We start from the raw sequence: 22,021 nt of genomic DNA, 5'->3' as shown, positions 1-22,021 counted from the left end.
TCCCCCAGACTTACCCCACTTCATCTTCCTCACCCAACTCCCCACCGAAGTGTAGCCACACAGAGAGTGCAGAGCACCATCCACACTTCCACTCGCACTGAACTCGAATTGAGTTCATTTTTCCGAAGATTCTCAGAGTTATTTTAAGTGTGCAACTGAACTTGCCTTTCAAGCTCCACGAAACACATTCCTGTACTCACACAGAAACGCAAAGCATGGATTGCGTGTATCTGCATGTGCGTGTCTGAGTGGAAGTGTGTTGTAGTACATCAAGCATGCTTCCTATGACAAAATAAACATAATAAATATATACCATTATGCGATGCATGTGTTTGCACCACATCTTATAAATAATGATCCAAGTAGCCTATTTACAACTCGGCCAACTCAGAAACACCTCTCCTGCCCTCTCACTCTCCCTTAAATCCACCTGCATGCATAAACAGCCAAACAATAATCATCCGATTATCAAACAAATAAACACACAGACTCGTCCATGCCCTGTTCGCTGATTTCTCCTCGTCCTCTCAACTTTCCAGACGTCAGGTACAGCCTGTGGACGACCAGTCGATTCTCACCGCACGATTCTGTTTCTGTCGAAATGTGATCAAACAACGGAAGCCCAGCATGCATCTGTTTTTGAACACTAGCGGACAGCTTACCGTCTCCATCCGGGACGTCGGGAGCGCTCTGACGGCGAGTGTGCTGCTTCGGTCCTTCAAGCGGGTTGATCCACGGCGGCTGAACGCGTTTACCTCAGCGAGGCTTCGGGTTCCCTCACAGGGCAGAAGCCTTCACGGGCTGGTCGCCGCCGTAAGAACGGCAGAGGGCGCCATCGTGTGGCCGACTGGAGCAGGCTCGGCAACAAGTGGAAAGGAAATGTGTTTATCTCAACATGCATAAAATCGACATCCTGTTTATACATATTATGCTTTCAAATAACCAATAAAATATCTTAAAGTTTTGCCTTTTCACACATTTTGTGTCTATTTACGCAAACCTCTTAACTGGAGTCAATTCATAATTTGAGAAAAGGAGAATCTCCTGAAATTAAATAGTCACAGGTGACATTTATTATGCAAAATATGAATAAACAGTTGCATCCTGTCTAAAATCTACAATTGTTTTACTTTCTTCAGTTGTATTGAAAAAAATATCAAAGGTAAAAATTTTGGCTGGCATGAAATAAATCGTTTTGCAGTCAAGATTTTCACATATCTCAGCATAAGAAACAAGCAATACCTCTGTGGCAAGAGTTCCTGACAGCCATGTGAATAAGAAATATGAATTATAAAATAGGGCTCCCCCCTTACAGATTTCAGAGGTCAAAGACAGAACTGCACAATGACTCAGTGACTCAGTGATGGGTGTTAAGAGTTAGAAGATTTATGTGCTGCCCTAGCTGGAAAATGGGTGGAAAAGTTTGATGGAAAAGGATGCATTCAGTGACTTTAGGTTAGGGTTGCAATGGAGCTGATGATTTCAAACTAAACATCTCAAGAAACAGAGGGCAAGTCATGTGTGCAATTAATATGAATGGAGGTTTTCAATTAACAGTTAAACATGCGGGGTGCTGAGTTTCTCCTTTACAGTAAAATGTTCAAGATCACACCATCTGTTCTGAAAAAGCACAGCCGTGCCTCCTCCACACTCAGCTGCTCCTGCATGCAAACAACTTATCTGCTGCCATTATTTTTCATAATAGCAGATGCTAAAAAGTGCCAAAATAAATGAGCTAATTGCTACACAACACAGCGCTGAAAACAATGGGTAGCAATAGTAGAATCATTGCAAGAAATAAAAAGGCATATTGAAGACAGGACAGGGAGACAGTTGTTGCCACTCATTTGTCATAAACTAAAATGAATGAATGAATGAATGAATCTATTCCTAAATAATTTCTCATTAATATTGTGTAAATCCCCACAGATCGTGCAATGCTGGACGCAAACACAGGTTTGGAGGGTAGGACCCTGACCGAGATGATGCAAACATTTGAAAAGTTTATCTTAAATAAAAGTAAAATTCTGCAAACAAAATAAAAATCCAAAACAGCACTGGGACAAATACACAAACAAGAAATCGACTGGCTAACGGCCACAGTGAGTAGCCTTTCGATCTGTCAAAAAGTTGACAATGCACTGGAAGGGTGATTACTGGAACAAGAAACAAGTGAACCTAAATACTGACACATCTGTGATCGGAGCAAAGAGCAGAGGCACTGAGAGAAGTAATGGGAGCAGAAAAATAATCAGAAGATGCTATAAGGCAGTGGTTCCTAACCCTGGTCCTCAGGCCCCCTGACCATGCATGACTTAGTTTTGTCTGTTAGTTTTGTCTGTTCCTCCTCCGCATGTCATCAAGAGCTGCTGAAGCCCGTTTCCATCCAACTAACAGATGTGTAAGAACAACTGAAGCACGCACAGCAGGAGTGCCTGATGATCAGGGTTGGGACCCATTTCTATTCGGAAACCTATGGATGATACACAAGACAAACTAAGCATAGCATAAAACATTTTTATAGCATGTGTCGAAATGAGAACCAGGCATTGAAGACAATGGGGCCGTTGTGCCGAAAAAGCATATTGGCTCCAAACCAGCTTTTAGTCACTCAAGGGCTGCCGGTGCCAGATGAACTTCTGGGCCAAATAATTGCCGTGATGATTGTGAATTTAATTTGCATTGTGTTGGAAATATTTTTTAACATTTAGGTGAGAACATCTATTTTAGTCTTTTTAGGCGAGAAAGATTCTAGGTTATGTTCAATGCAATTTTAAAATGTTGAGAACATTCACAATTTAATTTCCTTGTTATCTAATATCCAAAAATACCTACATGTAATTGGTAAATGTCCTCCAAATAATACTTTACACAAAAAGTCATTGAAGCTGTGATTAGTGAATATTAATCAGTCAGAGTAAATTCAAATATGGGCATTAAAAAGTACAAATATAATGCAAGGTGTTGTTGAAAGGCATGCATCCATGCTTTTTCCTTACACAGACACAAAAATATTAGGCTCCCTATTGCTGTGTTGTTATACACATTTCCTTGCTAGATTTAAGTACTGAAAGTATCTTTTAAAACTATTATGTTGAAACACTTTAATTGGTCACATCAGAGAAAAGCAATTTCTTGGCATCTTAGAAAGATGAGATATCTGGTAACTTGACAGTATTTTTGGTTAACCACAGCGTGACAAATTTCCTACTGTTTGAATGAAATGAAATGCTGTCAGTGAAATGGTTTCATTCTTGATTAGCTTCTCTCCAGGGGATCTGTTTGTAGTAATAAGAAAGATAAAATACAGCCAACATAATCTTCTTGAAGTTTTCTGTCATCAGGGAAACACAATAAAAGCAGATGAATGTAAGTGAAACAGAAACCTGACATGTGGTTAAAACAGCGCTGAAACACAATCATATCTTTTGACAAAATAACATATTATGAATAGGTCTTCTGCAGCATTGTTGTTTTTCACTTTAATGTGTAGACAGCTGTAGATCTAACAATTAAATTTTTTTGTGGATGTTTCGGCCTTAATATAGTTAGTAAATTTGATCTTTAAGTCTAGTTTTCTGTTTAATTAATTGTGATTGAGCTCTGTGTCTACTATGAACCTTGCCTAAGTCACCCCGTTTTTTTTATATCAAGGAAAAGCCGACCTTTGTGTGACACGGAGGAGCTGTCAGGATGGTAAGACACTGATTGATCATCCCCATCTTCCGCTAACTCAACGGGAGATGGCTTAGTGTACAGTATAATCTGTTTCCATCAAATTGCCAGTTCCCAGAGGTCCCTGAACATCCTTCCCAGGACTCAATCACTGCTGGAACATTGCAGGAAACAGAAGCTGTTTTGTTTACAGTAAGACCAGATTTATATTGCACTTAAAAAAACAAGCCAGGGAAAACTGCAAAATTTAAAAAAATAAGTTCCTCTAATAGAAATGGATCATTTGAATGCGAATTTAAAGACATCTTTGTTATATGTATCATAACTAGTGTCAGTGTCAGACAGTGAGATTTTATGTGGTAATCCACATTTTACTTTGCAGACTGAACACTGTTTCAACCTGAAGTTGAACAAGATGGAAAACGGTGCATTAAACTCACAGCAGTGACTTGTGGCTCCTCGGGTCGGGTTTTGATGGAGCCCTGAAGCGGCCAATTGACAGCAGGAATGAGGGCTGGAGTTGGGAAACCAGTGACTGTGGAGGAGGGACTTCCTGCGGAGCAGCAGTTGGATGGGGATCTGCGTCTGGGCTGACACGTAACTACAATCAGAGGTACTTCAGAGGCCTCGACCTGGACGCCAGTTTTTCCCCCCCCGCCCAACTTCAACGCAAGCTTGACGGAACTGCGTCGGGAACGTCTGACGGAGGAAGAGGAGAGCACAGAGCGACCCTGAAAGCGGGAAGCCCGACATTTCTTGTTGTGAGTTTCAGATCTGGACTTTTGACTTGGAAGTGAAGATCTGAACGACTCCTCTGAAGTGGAGCGGACTCGGTTACAATAATGCGCGCCGAGGCGACTGTTTGCACGTAAAGCGGTGCCGTTTCGTGAGCTGGAAATGCTCGGGGAGTGACCGGGAGCGGTGCGACAAAAACAAACAAAAAAAAAGTTGAGTCGGAAGTTTCCACCAGCAGAGACGGGGCTTTCTCGCGCAGACGGCGGGGAGGGGTGCGGGTCCAACATGGGAAACGGGGTGTGCTCCCGCAGGCAGCGGCGGATCTTCCAGTGCCTGCTGCTGGTCACCGTGCTCTGCGGGATGATGTACGGGGGACTCATGTCCTACGAGATGCACAAGCAGCTCCGGAGGACCGAGGCGATGGCTCTCAAGTACCAGCAGCACCAGGAGTCCCTCTCCGCACAGCTCCAAGGTAAACACCGAACTGATTGACAAAAAGGAGCGCCCTCCACAGCAAAACAAACTCCTCTGTTGTGCTCGCTGACAAATGTTTTAGCGCTTAAAACGATTCATTGCCAACCACGGAAGAGCATCAAAACTTTTGTTTCAGAAGTGCTCTTTCAAAACAGGAGGTCAAAATCCCATTTAACCTCCTGAGATATACAGTAAACAAATTATTCAACATTTTCGATATCTTTTTTTTTATTTTTTAAACTTCGCACTCAACGATTGACTGAATAATGTATGAAATCTGATTGATAATAAATTGTGGTTACTTCACCTTCAGTCGTTGTCATTGAGAATCAGTTCTTATACTTAATTCCACATCCTCTATGCAAGAGAAATAGAAACAGCCAGGAATCAATGGTATACTATACTTACCCATCAGTGGAGGTCAGGGTTGTCTTAAATGCCAGCTGGAGTTGGAATTCAATTAAAAGCAATGCTATTGTAAGAGTTGTGTCTCGGTGTCAGCTGTTTAAAAGAGGCTGTTGTCAGTTTGGCCAGATTGGACCAGAACAGAACTGTAACCTGTCTGTCTTTGACTTCGTTTAACTTTCTAATCTCGCAGGTTAATCTCCAGAATGCTTTGTTTGGTTGGACAATGTTGCTGTTTGTGCTGCTACTGTGAAAGTAGCATCAAACCTCAGAGAACTCCAGCTTTTTTTATTTATTTGGTGCTTCACAAACAAGCTGGCCGTCGTCATCATGTGGTCATCTGTCCCCCAGCTGTGTGTCCGCCGGGCAGCTGGTCATTCTGAATATCTGCGGCTGCCTCAGCTTTAGAGCAGGAAAGGGAAGTTCTGCTGCTGCACTTTCCATAACATCGGTGCAGCACAAATTTCAGGACCACTGCATCTGGCTCCTGTTCAGCCAACGAGTCACGCTGGGCACATCCTGTTCACTTTATAAACTCTAGCAAACAGTTTCATTAAGAAGAACATCAAAGTAAGTTTTGTTAGCTACATTGCCCCATTAACAATGAACAGTTCTTGAGTCCAAGAAGTGATCTGATTATGGATTTGTAAATGTTTTGTTTCAGAGTAGAAAGAATTGATCCAGACAGTTAGGATAGCAGTTTTCTGGCTGATCACCAATTAACTTGCCAACTCCGATTTTTTTGCCTGAAAAGTTACTAAATGTAGCAGGAAAGCCGCTGAGCTGGTAACGGTATAATGAGTGTTAACTGCAAAAGTGCGCACATGATCCAGTGGGCCAGCCTGCCACTCAATCCTCTCTCACAGCAGAGCAGAAGAGAACAGTGGTTAATTATTGTTATTATTTCTTAGACCTTTGCTGAGGTATATAAGATTGAGGAATAAATTTGGCTTCAGATGCAAGTATCGGCCAATCACTGATCTCCCAAAATGAAGGAAATCGGCGCAGATAAATCGATGGACCCCTACAAAAGATCCTCTGCAAAACGTCAGCATTGAGTCTAGTGATTTAATAGCTGTATGGCTTTAGCCTTATTTGGGATGTGTGTGGAAGAAACACCGGTGCTGTTTGAAAGCAGGAGCTTTTTGGCATAAGCATTATTTGGTTCAAAGTCCAGGGGTCTTAATGACATTTCAGTGACATTAAATCTCAAACTCTGAGGGAATGGGTGTGGGGTAAATTTAAATGTTATGCAATATAATATATGTAAAATGTGATCTGGAAAGAATGGAGAAGTCAGGGAGAACGTTGTAGAAAAGTTAAAAAAGCTGGTAAACAACATCCCAAGCTCTGGATAGTCCAATTTATCATACAAACAGAAAAAGAGTGTTACGCCACTAGAAACCTACCAAGACAAACAAGGAGAGCATAAATCAGATAAGCATCAAAGAGGTCTGTATCAACTCTGGAGAAGCTGCTGGAATCCGCAAATCTTTTGACAACTTGCCCTCTCACACTCCACCGACACAACACATTTAAAGTTAAACATACAACCACAGCTACAATGAAAATGGCTTGCGTTTAAGCATGTCCCTGCTATACAGTGGGCTAGTCAAAGTACAGACTTAAATCCAATAGGGAATATGTCGCAAGACTTGAAATTTGGTATTCTCAGAGGCTCTCCAGTCTCCACCCAGTCTGACTGTACTTGCTGTTCTGTGAGGGAGAATTCACAAAATATTCAGTCTATAATGATGCATAGCTAGTGGAGACTTGCAACTGTAATTGCAGCAAAATGTAGGTCTTCCAAGTGCAAATTTAATTGTGTGTGGAAACGTGCACACACAATTAAATTTGCACATTTGTGATTGTATCATTGTCGTTTCACTTAAACAGCAAATGTTCTACTTTCTGCTGGTCTATTTCTATTTGTACTATGAAAAAAATAGGAAAATATGTGAGATTAATACAATCTTATTGGTCAGTAATTAACCTTTTCAAACCACGCAACTTCAGGATCAGCATTAAATGTGATGTGATTTTATGAACTTTATAGAATGGAAAGGATTTGCTGATCACTGCTGTTTTCCTTTCTGGAAACCCGCATGCAGACAAACGTTCAGCCGTTTACGACATCATAAACCGATAAAGGGGAAGAATCTGGCTGATTTTATTTTAAATGAAACATTTAAAATGAACTGAAAAGCAGTGCTATTTACAAGCTTTCAGCGTTGTTATTCTGCTCTTAGCCATTGGTAATGGCTCAGACATAATTGGATTTAGATGAGGAACCGTTATTTGATTAATTATAAAGATTGGCTGTTCCAAGACACCCCTAATTTAGTTACTGTAAAGAAACAGCAATAAACATAGACTAATGTACTTGAGGTTAGAATAATAGTGGCAGAGCTGTTTTTACTTCTCCTCCTCCATCATCGCAGTCGGGTCAACAGTAGTAAACCTCACTCATTTACTCCCGTCTTATAAACACGCTCTGCTGTGCTGACATGGGCTGGGGTTTTGTTTCATTCCAGCATCTTTTTATTTGGAATAACTTCCTGGGTGGAGAACTGTTTACCAAATAGCTTTGTAGAACGGGTTAAAGGCCCGTCTGCGTTTGGGTTTCTCACACAAACTTTGGAACCAGTCATCTCCAGTAGTCTTTAATCCATGTAACCAGAAATCATCCGTCTAAATTACCCACTGCTTTGTTCAGCAGGCTGTGTATGGAGTTAGCCTGAGGCTCTTCCACACTCTATGTGAGACGATACACCCGCTCCTGAATGGAGGGTTTTGTTTTAAGCTTAGAGGAGACAGCAATAGTGAACTTTAGTGTATGTAAAGCGGCGGCTAAGTCGTTTTCCCTAGATAATTGCCGATGATTAGGATTCAGCTAATATTAAACAGCAACGATAAAGCAGATTCATCCACAAACATCATGCCAGTATTGTGACACTCTGCGAATGCAATGCTGTTGCTTAATTTCTTGTGGCTGAATTTTTCAACCACACCCGGAACTTTCATTGTGAGAAGATGAGCCGCCAATTGCATTGCCCAGGGAATTCATGTCTTCTACCAAATGTTAAAGGTTGCTTCATCCTATATTTAGAGGATGTGCATAGCTTGTGGGTTGTGAGGTAGCCATATTGATTTTCTGTTACCCTTTGCAACACTGGGCCGGCAATTGTTATTGATTTAAATGATTCGGCAAGCACTCTGAAAAAATGTTTCACTTTGATTTCACATCCTAAGAGACCTCATTTGTTAATTTTTGAGCTTTAATCAGATTAACAAATTAGATCAGAAGTTGCTTAACAGTCACATTTCTCACAAAGTATCAAGAATTTCCAAATACCTTTAATGTTCATATATGTACATTTAGAAACATCTCAATCAATTATGCTATAATCAAGAAGTTACTTTATTCCAGTAAGTCAGTTCAAATGTAGATTCATTACCCACACATCGATATTTAAGGCATTTATGTTGCTTATATTGATTATGACTTACAGCTAATTAAAACGGCAAAGTCAGTTTCTCTGCAAATCCTAAAATTATCTAAAACTAAGAAAAAACATATAGAATATGATGTTATGGTCGACACAATAACGCGGAAGACTTCTCTGAAAGTTGTCCCATTCACAGTGCTGACAGTGTTGACAGAATGTTGTGTGGATGGAAAAACTGCTCTAGGTAACAGTTGCACCAGCAACAGGGATAACTTCAGTCTTGGAATAATTACAAAGCAAAGCCCAGTCGAGAGTATTGTTGAAGATTCACCAGCCGTAGACTGAAGGCGGTGTTTTAAGAGTCAACAGACAAAGACGTATCCAGGACATCGGTGAAAACCATCCCTTGTGAAACAACATGAGAAGCATTTTGCCTATGTTAAAAAAGAAAGATAAAAAGAAAAGTTGGGAAACTAAACTTTTCACAAGTAGAAGGTCAGCACAGCTGTCTGCCGTGGCAGAGGTGCCTAACCTTTTTTTCCCCCATGGACCGGTGGTGAGGCATAACAATAAACACAAGACGACCTCTGGGCCAGGCTGGGAGCTCGCTCTCCCAGTCTCCACTCACTCCTTCATGTCAGCTGATCTGCTGCTCCTGCTTCCTTGTCACAGCTCACATTCCTTCTTATCAGGCACACCGCTGAAAACACACAGACGCTTAGGGGTTTTCAAAAGAAAACCGTTCTCACAGACTGATAACCACAAATGACAAAACGTATCAACTTTCCACCCTGTGGATCAGTACCGGTCCTGGTTTAGATACCTTTATGCATCCCTTTGTTACAAATACTCATTTGAGTTTACAGCAGAACTTGGCAGCTGCCCACACAACCAAAAGCACCATCATCTGATTTCAGGGTTATGGAGTCTTCAAGATCATGAAGATACTTTTCAGTTAGTTGATGTTTCTTTCCTTCCTTCATTGGTCTTGTGTGTGTAATTTCATTTTCAGAAGAACTAAATTCAGGGTTTTAATTAGTCATAATAATTCAAATGAAATACATGCTTGAAAAAAATCACTTGAATGAATTAGTTCAAATTTCCCTTTTTCTTATTTGGACGTTCCTGTTTCTGGGTTCAGAGGGTTGCAGAAGTGCTGCATGTGTGGGTAACAGTCACCACCGCAGCGATAAAATGAAACACCCACAGTTGCCACAAGGAACAGGGAATTCGAAACCGAGCTGCATCACATTTGTTTTGCGGAGATGTCTATTTGTACTCATAGTTGCTTAGTAAATATATTTGAGATGAAGTGCAGGAAGATAAATCAATATTTTTTAAAGAAGACCATAAAAATGGTTAACTGTAATTGGATCTGAGGGAACTTTCTGAAACATTTCCTGCAGTGCTTTCACCTCTGCCTCTGATGCAAACATAGTTTTTGTTCATAAATTTTGAGACGTTTTCTAAAGTGGAGAGTTTTTTTCCATGGTGGATTTTTCATTATCTATACCAGGGGTGTCAACATCCAGTCCTCCAGGCCCGGTGTCCTGCAACTTTTAGATGTGCCTCTGCTGCACCACACCTGAATAGAATAATTGGTCATTAGCAAGGCTCTGGAGAACCGATCTACACAAGGAGGAGGTAATTAAGCCATTTCATTCCTGTGTTGTGTACCTGTGCACATCAAAAAACTGCAGGACAGCGTCCCTCGAGGACTGGAGTTTGACACCCCTGATCTAGTCTATAATACAAGATTTTGTTTAGATCCTTTTAGACATGAGTGTGACAGTAAATAAGAAGTAGAAACATAAAAACCAGCAGGTCTCTTCACTGATGGGGTTTATTGGATTGTTGGAGCTGCAGCTTTTTTAAAGCAGTCTATAAAAACCAGTCGAGCTCAAATGAGGTCAAATTAATTCATTTCCTTTTTTAAAAATACATGTTATTGCTTCATAAGCTTACAACATATAATAATGTATTGAAACCAAAACTAAGATCAATTTTAAAAAAGCAATTTGTATGTTAAAAGAGAAGACTTTAAAATCTTATATTCCATGAATAATAGATGTTTGGTTTAGAAAGCCATTAGGCAGCAGTTGTGTATTCGGTCCTAATGGTGATCTGCATGCGTGTGTGTGGGTGTGTGTGTATGTGTGTGTGTGGAAAACCTACAGATTCACCAGATACTCAACGTCGCTTTTAACACTATGGGTCAAATGCAATCAATACAATCTTTTCCACATCTAAAGCAGCAGGTCAGCAAAGGTCCACCGCTACAGAGAGTCCTGTTGTTCTCACACTGCAGGTACACTGAAGCAGCAGTGTGAGGAGCAAGTTTCACTTGTCTAAGGGGGAAATACTCAGAGAATGTGGACTGGATTAGTTTCGTAGTCGGATCTCTCAGCCCTTCAGCACTGAAAGCGGTACCACATCAGAGAGGCGCAGTGTGAACTTTTCATTGAAACTGAATCTGATGCAAGAAGATAAACTGTATGGAATCGTAAAATGGTCTTGAAAAGATGTTTATGCAATATACCTCTTTTTCCGTATCTGGATCTGTATACAGCTACATAAACTGCAATATTAATAATTATCATGCTGTCACATTTATAAAGGAGATGGTTTTATTCCAGACAGCTTATATTTCTGGTTTCTCTGTTCAAACATGTTCCTAATCTTTGTTTCGACTCCTGCTATTCTTTTCATAAATGTTGCAATTATCATAACCAGCAAGATCTTATTTGTTCACAATTTGGAAGCATTCCTCTATAAACTCATCTCCTCTACTGATCCTATTTATGTAGCTTATAACATCCCCCACTTTTGCAGTCACTATTTATTTATCAATGTCTTCCCAAGAACACATGATTGTACTTCAGGCTTTGTTCAGAAAAAGTTAACACATTTTCTGTGGGGGGGAAATCCCCCATAATCTTCAAGCTGAGTTATTGGCAGGCACTCCTGATCTTCCCAATAATGCTGGTAATCCGTCTTAAAAGTGTGGGTGGATAATTCTTTGTGAAAAGTTTTTCAAAGTAAAGTTGACGTCTTTAATTCTGGATTTATACATACCTCTATTGTAATTAAACAGTAGTGGTTTTTGGAACGATATAGTTCTTTATGCGTTTGGTGTATTTCATTGTTGGCCAGGCAGCGGGTTCCTTTTTAATTTTGAAATTAAAGAGGTCAAACCACATAATTTTACTGTAACAATTAAACAATAAAACAAGTTTAATTGCATTTATGTAGAAAAACAAGTCATCTGTTTCCTTTGAAGAGTCTGTGAATTTAGACATGATTCATTTTCTACTCAATTCAGATTTATTTGAGGTGGACGACTAAATAACAAAACAAAAAGCTACATTGAAATACTAGATTCATTCACTAAATAGTTCAGAGTTTCTTTCAGAAAATTGTCAGAGAATAACAGACTTTGTGAAGCCTTTACTGTTGTGTGGGCAGTGGCCATCAGCTACAATGTAGTCCAGAATCTGCTCCTCTGAGACAACTTCCTCTTCTGCAGAAAGCTGCCACTGCCTGGTTAAGTAAATATGACGCCTGGCTGTCATGTCGCCCCTAAAGCGCACACCCTGCCTCTGTCGGCCCCACTGAAACAAATGTTTGAGTGTGTTGGAGCCCATAGGTTTGCCACGGTGTTCAGATTTGGATTGTAGCTCCGTTTGGTTTCTCTTCCACCTGGATCTTCCTTTTATGCCCTGTCTTAATATTGTTTTCATTTAATACCTAGTGGTGTATGAGCATCGATCAAGGTTGGAGAAGTCTCTTCAGAAAGAGAGGTTAGAGCACAAAAAGGCCAAAGAAGGTGAGAAAGACATTCACATCTTTATTACTGTTTTCAATGAAAGCAGTTTGCATTAACTCATATTTTTTTCCCCGTAGATTACCTTGTTTATAAACTTGAAGCGGAGCAATCTCTGAACAAAGAGAAGGTGGGTTTCTTTTCCCTTTTTCTTCAGACTGTTGTTTCTCATTCTCTGCTCTTCATTGCTAACATTTTGCCCTGTAATGCTGTATGTGGACAACAGAAGATGTCATAATCTCGCTTGCTTCTTGTGTTTTAAACAGCAGGATGCCAACAGCAGATTCAACTCCTTGCAGGTGCAGCATCAGATGCTAAAGGTTAGATGCCCTCTGATTCACCCTGCTGGGTGCTTTCCTCTGTTTTCTTCCTGCTTTGAAACATTTGCATACTTCACTCAGACATTTTCCTATTGTGCAAGTATGCAAATAGTCCTCCATTTTTGTATTACTTGTCCCATCTCTTCTGATTTTCATGTACAATTGGTGCATTCGTAGCCTCGGAAAGCCGCACGGTGATGAAAGTCTTTTATTTCTGTCAGAATCAGCATGACGAGCTGAAGAGGCAATACTACGAGCTAAACGAGGAGCACCAAGTGCAGGGCCAGGACCACAGCCGGCTGCTGGACGAACACAGGGATCGCTATAGCAAACTGCAGCAAGCCAAAGAGCTGGAGGTCTCCCAACTTAAAGGTAGCGATGGTTTCACGTGACTAGAAATACCACAGAGCGATGATTTTTAACGCGAAAAAGTTTCAAACAAGAATCTGGAACATAATCTAACTGGTTAAATTTGAAAAGACAAAAATTACTTCAGCTAATTTTAGATTATCTTGTAGATATGACATCATATTAAAATTTATTTAAAGTTATTTCAATAAATAAACTTTGGCCCGAACATAGAATAAACACAAATTACGTGCTATAGTAGTTTTCGAATGACCATCTAATGTTCTTGTTTGTAAAAAAAAACAACAAAAAACATTTATTTGGCATTTGTAGCAAGGTAAAATTTGCAAAGGGGAAGAGGAAAAAAATGTTCAATCCACAGAAGGCGAATTTTACAAAGGTAAATAAATTTTGCTCCCAATTAGTTTATTCCTATTTATATGACTTTTGCCTTCATGGAATCTAAAACAATCTCGTATTGGGCAGTATATATGACACCACTCATCCTTTATCACAGACTCTCACATTTCCCAAACATGCCTCTAATTTTACTTAATTTTAGGCCCAATTCATTGAAATATGCAATAAGATGGACCAGAGATCTCCTTATGTCTACGTATAGAAAAGTAATGTGTGTACTGTTCCTAACAGAGCATGTTTATAACCTGAGAGAAGAAAATACACAACTGAGGAAAGCCCACCATGACATTCACACCCAGCTACAGGATGCCCAGGTGAGGAGGACCCAGTGGTTTATCTTTAAGATTGCTCTCTCTAATTACACAATAAGTAAATATGTCGCCTGGCTGTCAGCATTTTCTCTTGCCCTAAAAATATGCTGACATGACTGCAGAGTCTGCTTGGCTCGAAATGTATCGGTTCTGCTCTGTGTTCAGCTCAAGCATCAGAACCTGAAGGCGGTCCACGACCAGCTTGCACTGACCCTAGAGGACCACAAGAGTGCGCTGGCTGCAGCTCAGGTAGGGAAGCTGTGATACAGAACTGTTGCTTACCGCAGTCGCATAACACCCAAGCAGGCGAACACTGACGATATGTTCTGCAGGTACGCCATGTAAGCTCCAGGGAAAGGTTCTCATGATGACTTTAATTAATTAATTTAGCTTCATCTAGTTCCAGTAATATGTCCTTGAAGGTTTTTTTTTTTTTTATAGAAAACATACACGGTAAATGACCCTGCATTATATTGGAGCTGAAAGGATGGACATTCAGAAACTCTCCTCTTTTTTTCTCGCTGCTCTTCCTCCCTGTTAGGATTCGCTAATCGATTTTATGGCTCTCCATTAGTGCCTCTGGTTGAACACATCCTCTCCGCTGCAGGGGGTTTGGGTCAAACAGTTAATCTAAAACGTGCTGAAGCCAATCGGATGGAGATCTGTAGTAAAACGGTGAGGGGAAATGAAACAATGGGGCAGAAATGAAGGAATTAAGGAAGGCTCTTTGGGTTTAATCTCACTGTTCTGGTCAAGCATATGCCTGCGTGTTTTCAGAGGGAGTGCACTCTATTTTGACTTCAAAATGATAGTTACCTTTTCCTAAAAGGAAGTTTTTAACTAAAAATATTTTGACGTTTTAGTGCTCATTATGCAAATGAAGTGGATATTGAGTTGGAGGCACATGCAGAGTTTTTAGCTGCATATAAATGACACAACTGGCATTTCCTTGTGAATTTTGGGTAGTGATTTTGTTTAAAACTAAATACTACATGGAAAAAAGTTGTGCATGATTCTGTGTCATTCATTAAGAGAACAAAGTGAGAAGAATAAACTAGAAGAATAGTCATTTAATTGACAAAAGGCAGAGTTCACATGAAGGACACAATATATTTTTGCAGTGCTCTGAATTTCATGTAGTAATACATTTCTAGAAAAAAAAAATGTGTTGATTTTTTTTTTTTGTTATACTTTTAGGCGTCTCTTATGTTGTCATTTCAGTGAATTCCCCCCAAAAATAATTGAATTATAAACCTTTAATTAGATGTATAATTCAAAATAAAATAATTTTTATTCAGTAGAAGTAAAAAATTATGAGATACACTTTTGTAAAGCTTTATCAAAATTTAATAAGGATTTTTCTTTCAGAATTTTAGTATGAGATGGTGTATACTAAAATATTTTTTATTATTATTATTTGATTCCAGGAGTGAAGGAGGCAGTCTTTCTGTGTGAGAAAGAGCTTGTGCAACAAACTAAGGTTTTGTGTTTGTAAAACAAAGACTCAATGTTAACAATATTGAGCTTTTAATCTTTCTTTTGGCTCTTAGTGGTTAGCAGTGGTTAACACTGTTAGCATTACCAAAGTACGTGTGTGTCTACGTTCTCGAGAATAGAACCGTCTTGATTCAGACATTTGTAAAAAGCTATGAAGGATAAAACAGATAACCTTTCATCCCTCTTGTTATCTGCTGAATGTGTCTGAAAGTTTTTCCTTTTTACATTAAATGAAAAAACAAATCTATTAATGTATTTCAATAAGTTTCCCTGTAGACATTGTTATACTGATAATGAACCTAAGCGATTATTAATCAAGGCGACTGTTGGACACTGATTACTGACCTGTTTTTGGATTTTTATTTATTTTTTTTTTTTTTTTGTAGTTGCACAGTTTTCTACTATCTCAGCTTTTCTTCTGTTAATGTTTTGTCTCTTTAGGCCCAGGTGGATGAATACAAGCAGCTCAAAGAGACTTTGAACCAGGAACCAAACCGGGTGCAACCCGATCCAAACTCCATTGCTCAGCAGCTGCATGCCGCCACAGTAACAGCTGAGTCCCATGTTCACCAATCCCAGCAGGCAGCTAAAGAGACGCGCGCTCTGGGAGAACAGCGCCCCCGCTGGGACACCGAGTCAAGGGTAATGAGGGAATTCTCATTTGACGAATAAACCTCGATAAAGCTGCTCTGAATGTACAAAAAACCCTTCATTATCTTCCTGATGCGTCCCTTTAAGTTGGATAATCAGGAAGAGAGGGAGGCCAACGCCCAGTCTGAGGTCAAGTCCCACCCTGCTGTGTCTCAGCCCGGCCTGTCTGAGAGGGATGAGGACAGAGAGGGAGAGGCCGAGAGGAAGAGGGAGCTGGCAGAGGAGGAGATGGCTCAAGCAGGACAGCCTCAGAAGCTGGAGGAGGACCTGGACCAGGCGCATGATGAGCAGATGGAGGAGGAGGAGGAGAGGGAGGAAGAGCAGCCTGATGAGAACGCATTGGACAGACAGAGACGCCAGCCACAGCTGGTAGGACACGCTCAGCAGAGTTCACAGCTACTGACAATTAAAGGATTGGCCACAGTTTTACTTTTCAAAGTTCTTAATTTTAGAAACAATTCATGGGATTAATCGATTGTTGAAATAATTGTAACTCAAAACGAGGCCATTTGCTGAAGGAACAACATACTCAGAGCAGTAATTGAGGCAAAACTTAAGATGAAAATAAAGTAGATCTGCTCTAATTAAATTCTTGTTGTTGCGCTGTTTTATCTCTACCTGGTCCAAAATCTGGGGAAAAAAAACTTTTTTTTTTTTTTTACTGGATTGTAAAATATATTTTTTTGTTTTTACAATCCGGTAATTAATCAGTTCGTCCAAATCTGAACTGACGTTAAGTCAAGCAGAAAAGGCTCGGCCTTTCACTTGTTCTCTTGAATGAAATAGTATGTTTTAGCATTTTTGACAATAAAAATTGTATTTTCCTGTTTAAAAAAGGAACTCAATTATTTTTTTATTTGAAATTTTAATGCATTACCAATGTTGTATAAAAAGGCTTAGGTGCTTGACTAAAATCTGCAGAATGTGCTTTTTTTAAAATCCAACCATCATCAAAATAATCAATAGAATAATTAATTACTAAAATAATCATTAGTTGCAGCGCTTGTATTGATATGCCAACACAAAGTATTCTGTTATGTGGAGTGGAATAATTCAACAAACCAACACTACACATGACTGAATATAAGATCACCATGGGTGAAACATGGCAGTGGCAATATCATGCTGTGGGATGCTGTTATTTATGAGAGATAGAAAAAGTATGACTTGTTCAGAGGCTTGAGACTAAATCAAAAACATTTGTCACCTAAAATCTTCTAAAAATAGTTTGAAATATGTTATATAAACAAAAAACAAAACAAAAAAAGTGCAACAGGTACGCATGCAGACTGAGTAGAGTGTGCTAAGTCACAAAAAAGGTCAAAGTAAGATGTCCTTTATCCACTGAGGCATGTGTGCAATTCAGACAGATGTCTGCTTTTCGTTTGGTTGTGGTTTTCTTAGGACAATCACGTAGAGCTGCACCAGGGGGCCCAGCAGCAGCAGGCGCCAGCTCAGGTGTATCACCTGAAGTCAGCCTACGAGCAGCAGCAGGAGCAGCGGCGCCTGGAGGCCCTGAGGGACAACGAGCGCAGGCAGATCCAGATGCGACAGGAAGCGCTCCAGGCGCAGCGAGAGAAGGTCCTGAAGGAGAGGGAGCAGCGGCTAAAGGAGGAGAAGGAGCAAGAGGAGCAGCAGAACAGGGAGGCTGACAGAAAAGAACAGCTGCTGAGACAGGAGCACGAGAGGTCAGGTTCATAAAGAGGTTTGAAATGGTTTTACTCTCATCAAGAACAGCTCGAGTCAGTAAACTGATAGTACAGCGAGTTACTGTTCAGAGTCAGAGAAATGTGTTTTAAGACAAGGTGGGTCGTGCATCCAGGCTGGATCTGTAAAAAAGAAAAAAAAAGGGTTGTCATGTGGAGAAGTATGGATGTTGATGTAAGTATGTTCCTCAGCTCCATAAGTTTGAAGAAAGAAAATAAGGATTTGAAAAATATTTGAATATCCCAACTTTGACTTTCTGTCCCAATGTTTAATTGTTGTCCTTCCTCTCTTTCTTTTCCCTTCCACATATCCACAGTTCAGATATTTGAAAACACACTGTAAAGTTGAGTCTCAATCTGCAACTACAGTTATGTTGTGACCGTATAAAACGGTTCAGTTTCTATGTTTTGCTTGTTGTGTTTAGGGGTAACTTAGTAAAGGGGGATATCTTTTCTAAATGTCAATCATCGTTGCCATGTTAGGAAAAGAATGGAGTATGAGAACATGGATGAAGACATTCCAAGAGAAGAGGACCGTCACACTGCTAATGAAGGTGAGACAAGAAAAGCTTCTACCTGGGACAAATCCACTTTTCATCCCTAATATATTTATTTTGAGTAAAGTTGTAATCGATCACCGAGAACTCCACTGAATAATCCCTCCATAAATTAATCTATCTGATGAACATCTGTGAGGCATTCGTAACTCTTTTCTTTTAGACTCAGTTTTGACCATCTTTAGCTGACTTGTTGCAAATCAGAGATTCAGTCAGCATAAATAAACTACAGGCTCATGTTATTTATTTGCAGTTTTTTTTCAATTAAATGTCAGTGAGTGCTTCGGCTGTTGTTTCTGCGGTCTGCTCAGCTTTATGCAGCTTGTTGGAGCTTGTTATCTCTCGTGACCCTCTTTGCACCTGCATACCCAGCATGTCTTAATGCTTCATTGCATAAGAACAATAACTCCAGTGTGAAAAGGAACCACACAGAGCAGATTTACAAAATAAGGATAAGTTGATACAGAGAAGACAACTAGGGGTGGGTGCAGAGCTGAACAGCCAGTAAACAATCATAGACCCAACATACCTAATAAAAGAGAGTTAGAAATTGTTTTCTAATTTGTTTTTATGCAAAATTGGTTATTTTTCTGAGAAATGATTATTACACCACAGTACAAATCCAGAATGAAATGATTTCTGTGTCATGCCTTTAAAAGTACTTAGACCTTGTTTATGCTCTGTTGGCAGAGAGAGACGTTCACATGTTACATGAAGAGGAACAGGAGGAGAAACAACCAGCTCACATCGCTCCCCCACATCAGGTGACTGTCATATCTGTAGACATTTAACCTCAGCCTTTAAGTTAATCACTTGCTTCTGCATCTTTTCTCTTCCCACCTCCGAATCTTTCCTATAACTGATTTAATTCTCCTTTGGAGGGTGGCGTGGACGGTGAGGTAGATCCTGAAGATGACCCCAACAACCAGGGGGAGGATGAGTTTGAGGAGGCTGAGGACGAGCGTCCGGCGCACAGGGCTGCTGAGGAGGAAGAAGAAGGGGGGGAAGAGGAGCCAGCTGTTCCTGGCCAGCACACAGACTCTCATCTGGGCCCCGGCCGACCTGCCATGGAGGAGGAGCTGGTGGTGAGTACGGGAACACGGATGATGTGAGGAGGACAACAGATCCACGCCCGGGGAAAGAATTGGGATAGGAAACAATCCTCCTGTCGTTGGGCAGGATGACGCGCTTACGTTTTTATTTTGCGCTTTCAGATGGCTGGAAACCCAGATCAACAGGAGGATGCTCTGGATGATCAATACCAGGAAGAAGACGAGGTAACGCGGGTCCACAACACAACTTTACAACATTTGAATACATAAAACTAAACCTAACCATCATTTACAGGACTTTGGTCAAACTCAAAATATATTTCAAAATATTTTCTTAATGAAAAACATTTCATTAGTAATGAAAAATATTTCATTACTAAGTAATTTTCGCTTAAGGCCCAGGAGGATGTAGCTGGTGGAGAGAAAAGGGAAGAAGAGGGAGTTGAAGAGGAAGGGGAAGATCCATATAATGAGAACATGGAACAGGTGAGTTTTGTAGGAAAAGTGCTAAAATCAGGTCTTTAATTCCCAAACAGCGCAGTGAGACGCAATAATCCACTGTAACAAAACAAAACAAAAACATTGGAGATTCTTTAAACCTCCATTATCATCCTGCTAGAGTACAAACTATTGAGCCACCATTGCACCTTTGAATGCATTTCAACTACAGGTTGGATGTTTCTACTTCTTTGCAGTGTTGAGGTCTCCTTCTGCAATACATGATTATTTTAAATACTTACACACATTTATCAGGAGTGAATGTAAACCTGCCCTAGTTTGTATATAACAGCTGAAGAATTAGCTGGTGTTCAGCTGTGTGTGTATGCGTCTTTGTTGTGTGACTGTAAGTTGAACCCAGGCCCTTGTGAGCTCTGGGAAACGAGGTCAGCCAGGTGCTGGGTTTGTCAGGGTGTCAGGTTTTCACCTGGGCTTGGATTGTCTGTTGAAAAGAAACTAAGTGAGTTGAGTTCTTGGTCAGATGTCGTCAGAAAATGTCATATCTGGAGTTTTTAGACTGCTTTTCATAACGTTAAAATGTCAGTGAAAAAGACATTTTAGTCTGTTTGACTCTATCCTGGATCTAAAGTAGCAACTTTTTATTCCATTATTTGTGGCCATTACCGTATGTACAGTCAGGTTTATGTTTCACTGTTAAATAGAATAATTTACACATAAGCAGCCTGACCCTGTAAGTTTTTGGATTTCCAATGTCACTGGAGTTTTAATTCTCAGCTTCAAGTTAATTACCCTGAACCTTTAAAACACAATCACTAATAAGTCAAAAATGCAATGTTTAAGTGACTCAGTCCTTTTGTCTGTGCTTGTTATGTGGACCAGAACGATGCAAAAAACCAGGACGGACCCAGAAAGAAACAGAACCGCCAGAACGGAGCACACGAGGAAGAAAATTACGAGGAGGAAGAGGTGGAAGAGGAAGAAGCCGGTCAAGATAAGGGAACCAATCGAAGAGCAGAAATGTAGGCTGAGCAGCTGCGGCGCAGTTTGTGCTGCGAGTACAGCCAGTCAGGAATTAAAACCAGCCATCCATTCAGTTTTGCTTTGGAAAATCTGAAAATTGTGCCAGGAACATAGGAATCCAAACACTGAACACTGTGGAAATGGACACAACTTTTTAATGCTCAATTGCATACATGATTGTGTATTTTTATTTAATTTTTTTACCTTTATCTGCTTTTCTGTTTCCTTGCTCCTCTGGATAAGAGAATGTATTTTTCTATCTGTATGTGTTTGTGTTTCAGGAAAGAAACAAACATGTAATTCTGATATTGTCAGGCCCCTTTTGTATGTTTTTTGCAGACAGTTGTATTTTTGCAAAGCTTTGATGTTCATTTACATCATACATTCCAATGAGTAATGACATTTTATTATTTATTGCTGGAAGTAACAACTCTGACAATCATTAAATGGTGCAACATTTTAAAACATGCATCTTCTGCTGGAGGAAGATTGACATTCAGGCTTTAACCAGCTACCAGCAGGGTGACTCGCAGGGGCATTTTGTCTGGATATTCCTGTAAAATGCCACTCAAAGAGACATTTGTGGCAAAGCCGCCAAGTGCTGAGTGTCACACTGACATGTGCCTTTCCGTTCGTGGAATCCTCTCGCCTGTCCTCGTCGCTTAACATTTAGGAAATAATTTTAATGTAAAAGAAGAGATGTGAGGACGCCGTCTGAGCTGAGGCTTGTTTCCAGTCAGCTGCTGGTGTGAATAAAATTCACCTTGTATAGAGAACCTTTTTGTAAATTTGTACACCTGTTATATTTGATACAAAAACAAAGGGATTTTTGATAGTTTTAATACCTTGTCATCTTGATGAAGTGTGGAATAAAGAGGTTAAAAGTTCTAAGTTTTGGGTAAGTCTCAAAGACTTAAAATTTAAATCTGATTGTTTTTCATGCACAGATTTTTTTTTATTTGAAGCTGTAATATAATTTTATGTGCTAAACTAACAAAGCACTCAAATTACTATTCAGTTGCTAGGAATAATTGTAAACACAAAATGGTTTTATTGCCAAATTAGTGCCTCCATTAACCAAGTAAATGGTATTTGTTTCACAGTATGAAAAAGTTTGGG

At 40.0% G+C, this 22,021-nt stretch overlaps 2 protein-coding genes across 3 annotated transcripts in view; one reads left to right on the top strand and one right to left on the bottom strand.

Annotated features, from left to right (window-relative positions):
• Positions 1–750, bottom strand: part of veph1 (ventricular zone expressed PH domain-containing 1) — a 60,057-nt gene extending 59,307 nt beyond the window's left edge. Inside the window, exon 1 of the mRNA XM_055027706.1 lies at positions 663–750. The gene's annotated coding sequence lies outside the window, so the exon portion shown is untranslated. The remainder of the gene's footprint in view (positions 1–662) is intronic.
• A 3,503-nt stretch (positions 751–4,253) lies between these two features.
• LOC129358652 (Golgi integral membrane protein 4-like) lies at positions 4,254–21,789 on the top strand. Of its 2 annotated transcripts, none has more exons than XM_055027709.1 (16): positions 4,254–4,882; positions 12,490–12,564; positions 12,642–12,691; positions 12,831–12,881; positions 13,103–13,253; positions 13,881–13,963; positions 14,126–14,209; positions 15,899–16,099; positions 16,196–16,477; positions 17,513–17,796; positions 18,298–18,368; positions 19,062–19,135; positions 19,253–19,456; positions 19,586–19,648; positions 19,820–19,909; positions 20,762–21,789. In XM_055027709.1, exons 1-16 carry the CDS (start codon positions 4,696–4,698, stop codon positions 20,903–20,905), a joined length of 2,094 nt encoding a protein of 697 aa, XP_054883684.1. In that variant the 5' UTR covers positions 4,254–4,695; the 3' UTR covers positions 20,906–21,789. The 2 variants fall into 2 exon arrangements, with proteins under 2 accessions (XP_054883684.1, XP_054883683.1); XM_055027708.1 differs by having other exon boundaries at positions 12,828–12,881.
• The last annotated feature ends 232 nt before the right edge of the window (positions 21,790–22,021 follow it).

The sequence above is a fragment of the Poeciliopsis prolifica genome, unplaced genomic scaffold, assembly GCF_027474105.1.
Source record: "Poeciliopsis prolifica strain line A6 unplaced genomic scaffold, Auburn_PproV2 SCAFFOLD004, whole genome shotgun sequence".
Lineage (NCBI taxonomy): Eukaryota > Metazoa > Chordata > Actinopteri > Cyprinodontiformes > Poeciliidae > Poeciliopsis > Poeciliopsis prolifica.
This window is presented reverse-complemented; position numbering and strand designations above follow the sequence as displayed.

Coding starts and splice junctions, on each gene's coding strand:
- LOC129358652 (XM_055027708.1), top strand. CDS start 4,696: ATGGGAAACGGGGTGTGCTCCCGCAGGCAGCGGCGGATCTTCCAGTGC. Junction 16,100..16,195: donor GCTGGGACACCGAGTCAAGG/GTAATGAGGGAA, acceptor CGTCCCTTTAAG/TTGGATAATCAGGAAGAGAG. Junction 17,797..18,297: donor CTGAGACAGGAGCACGAGAG/GTCAGGTTCATA, acceptor TTGCCATGTTAG/GAAAAGAATGGAGTATGAGA.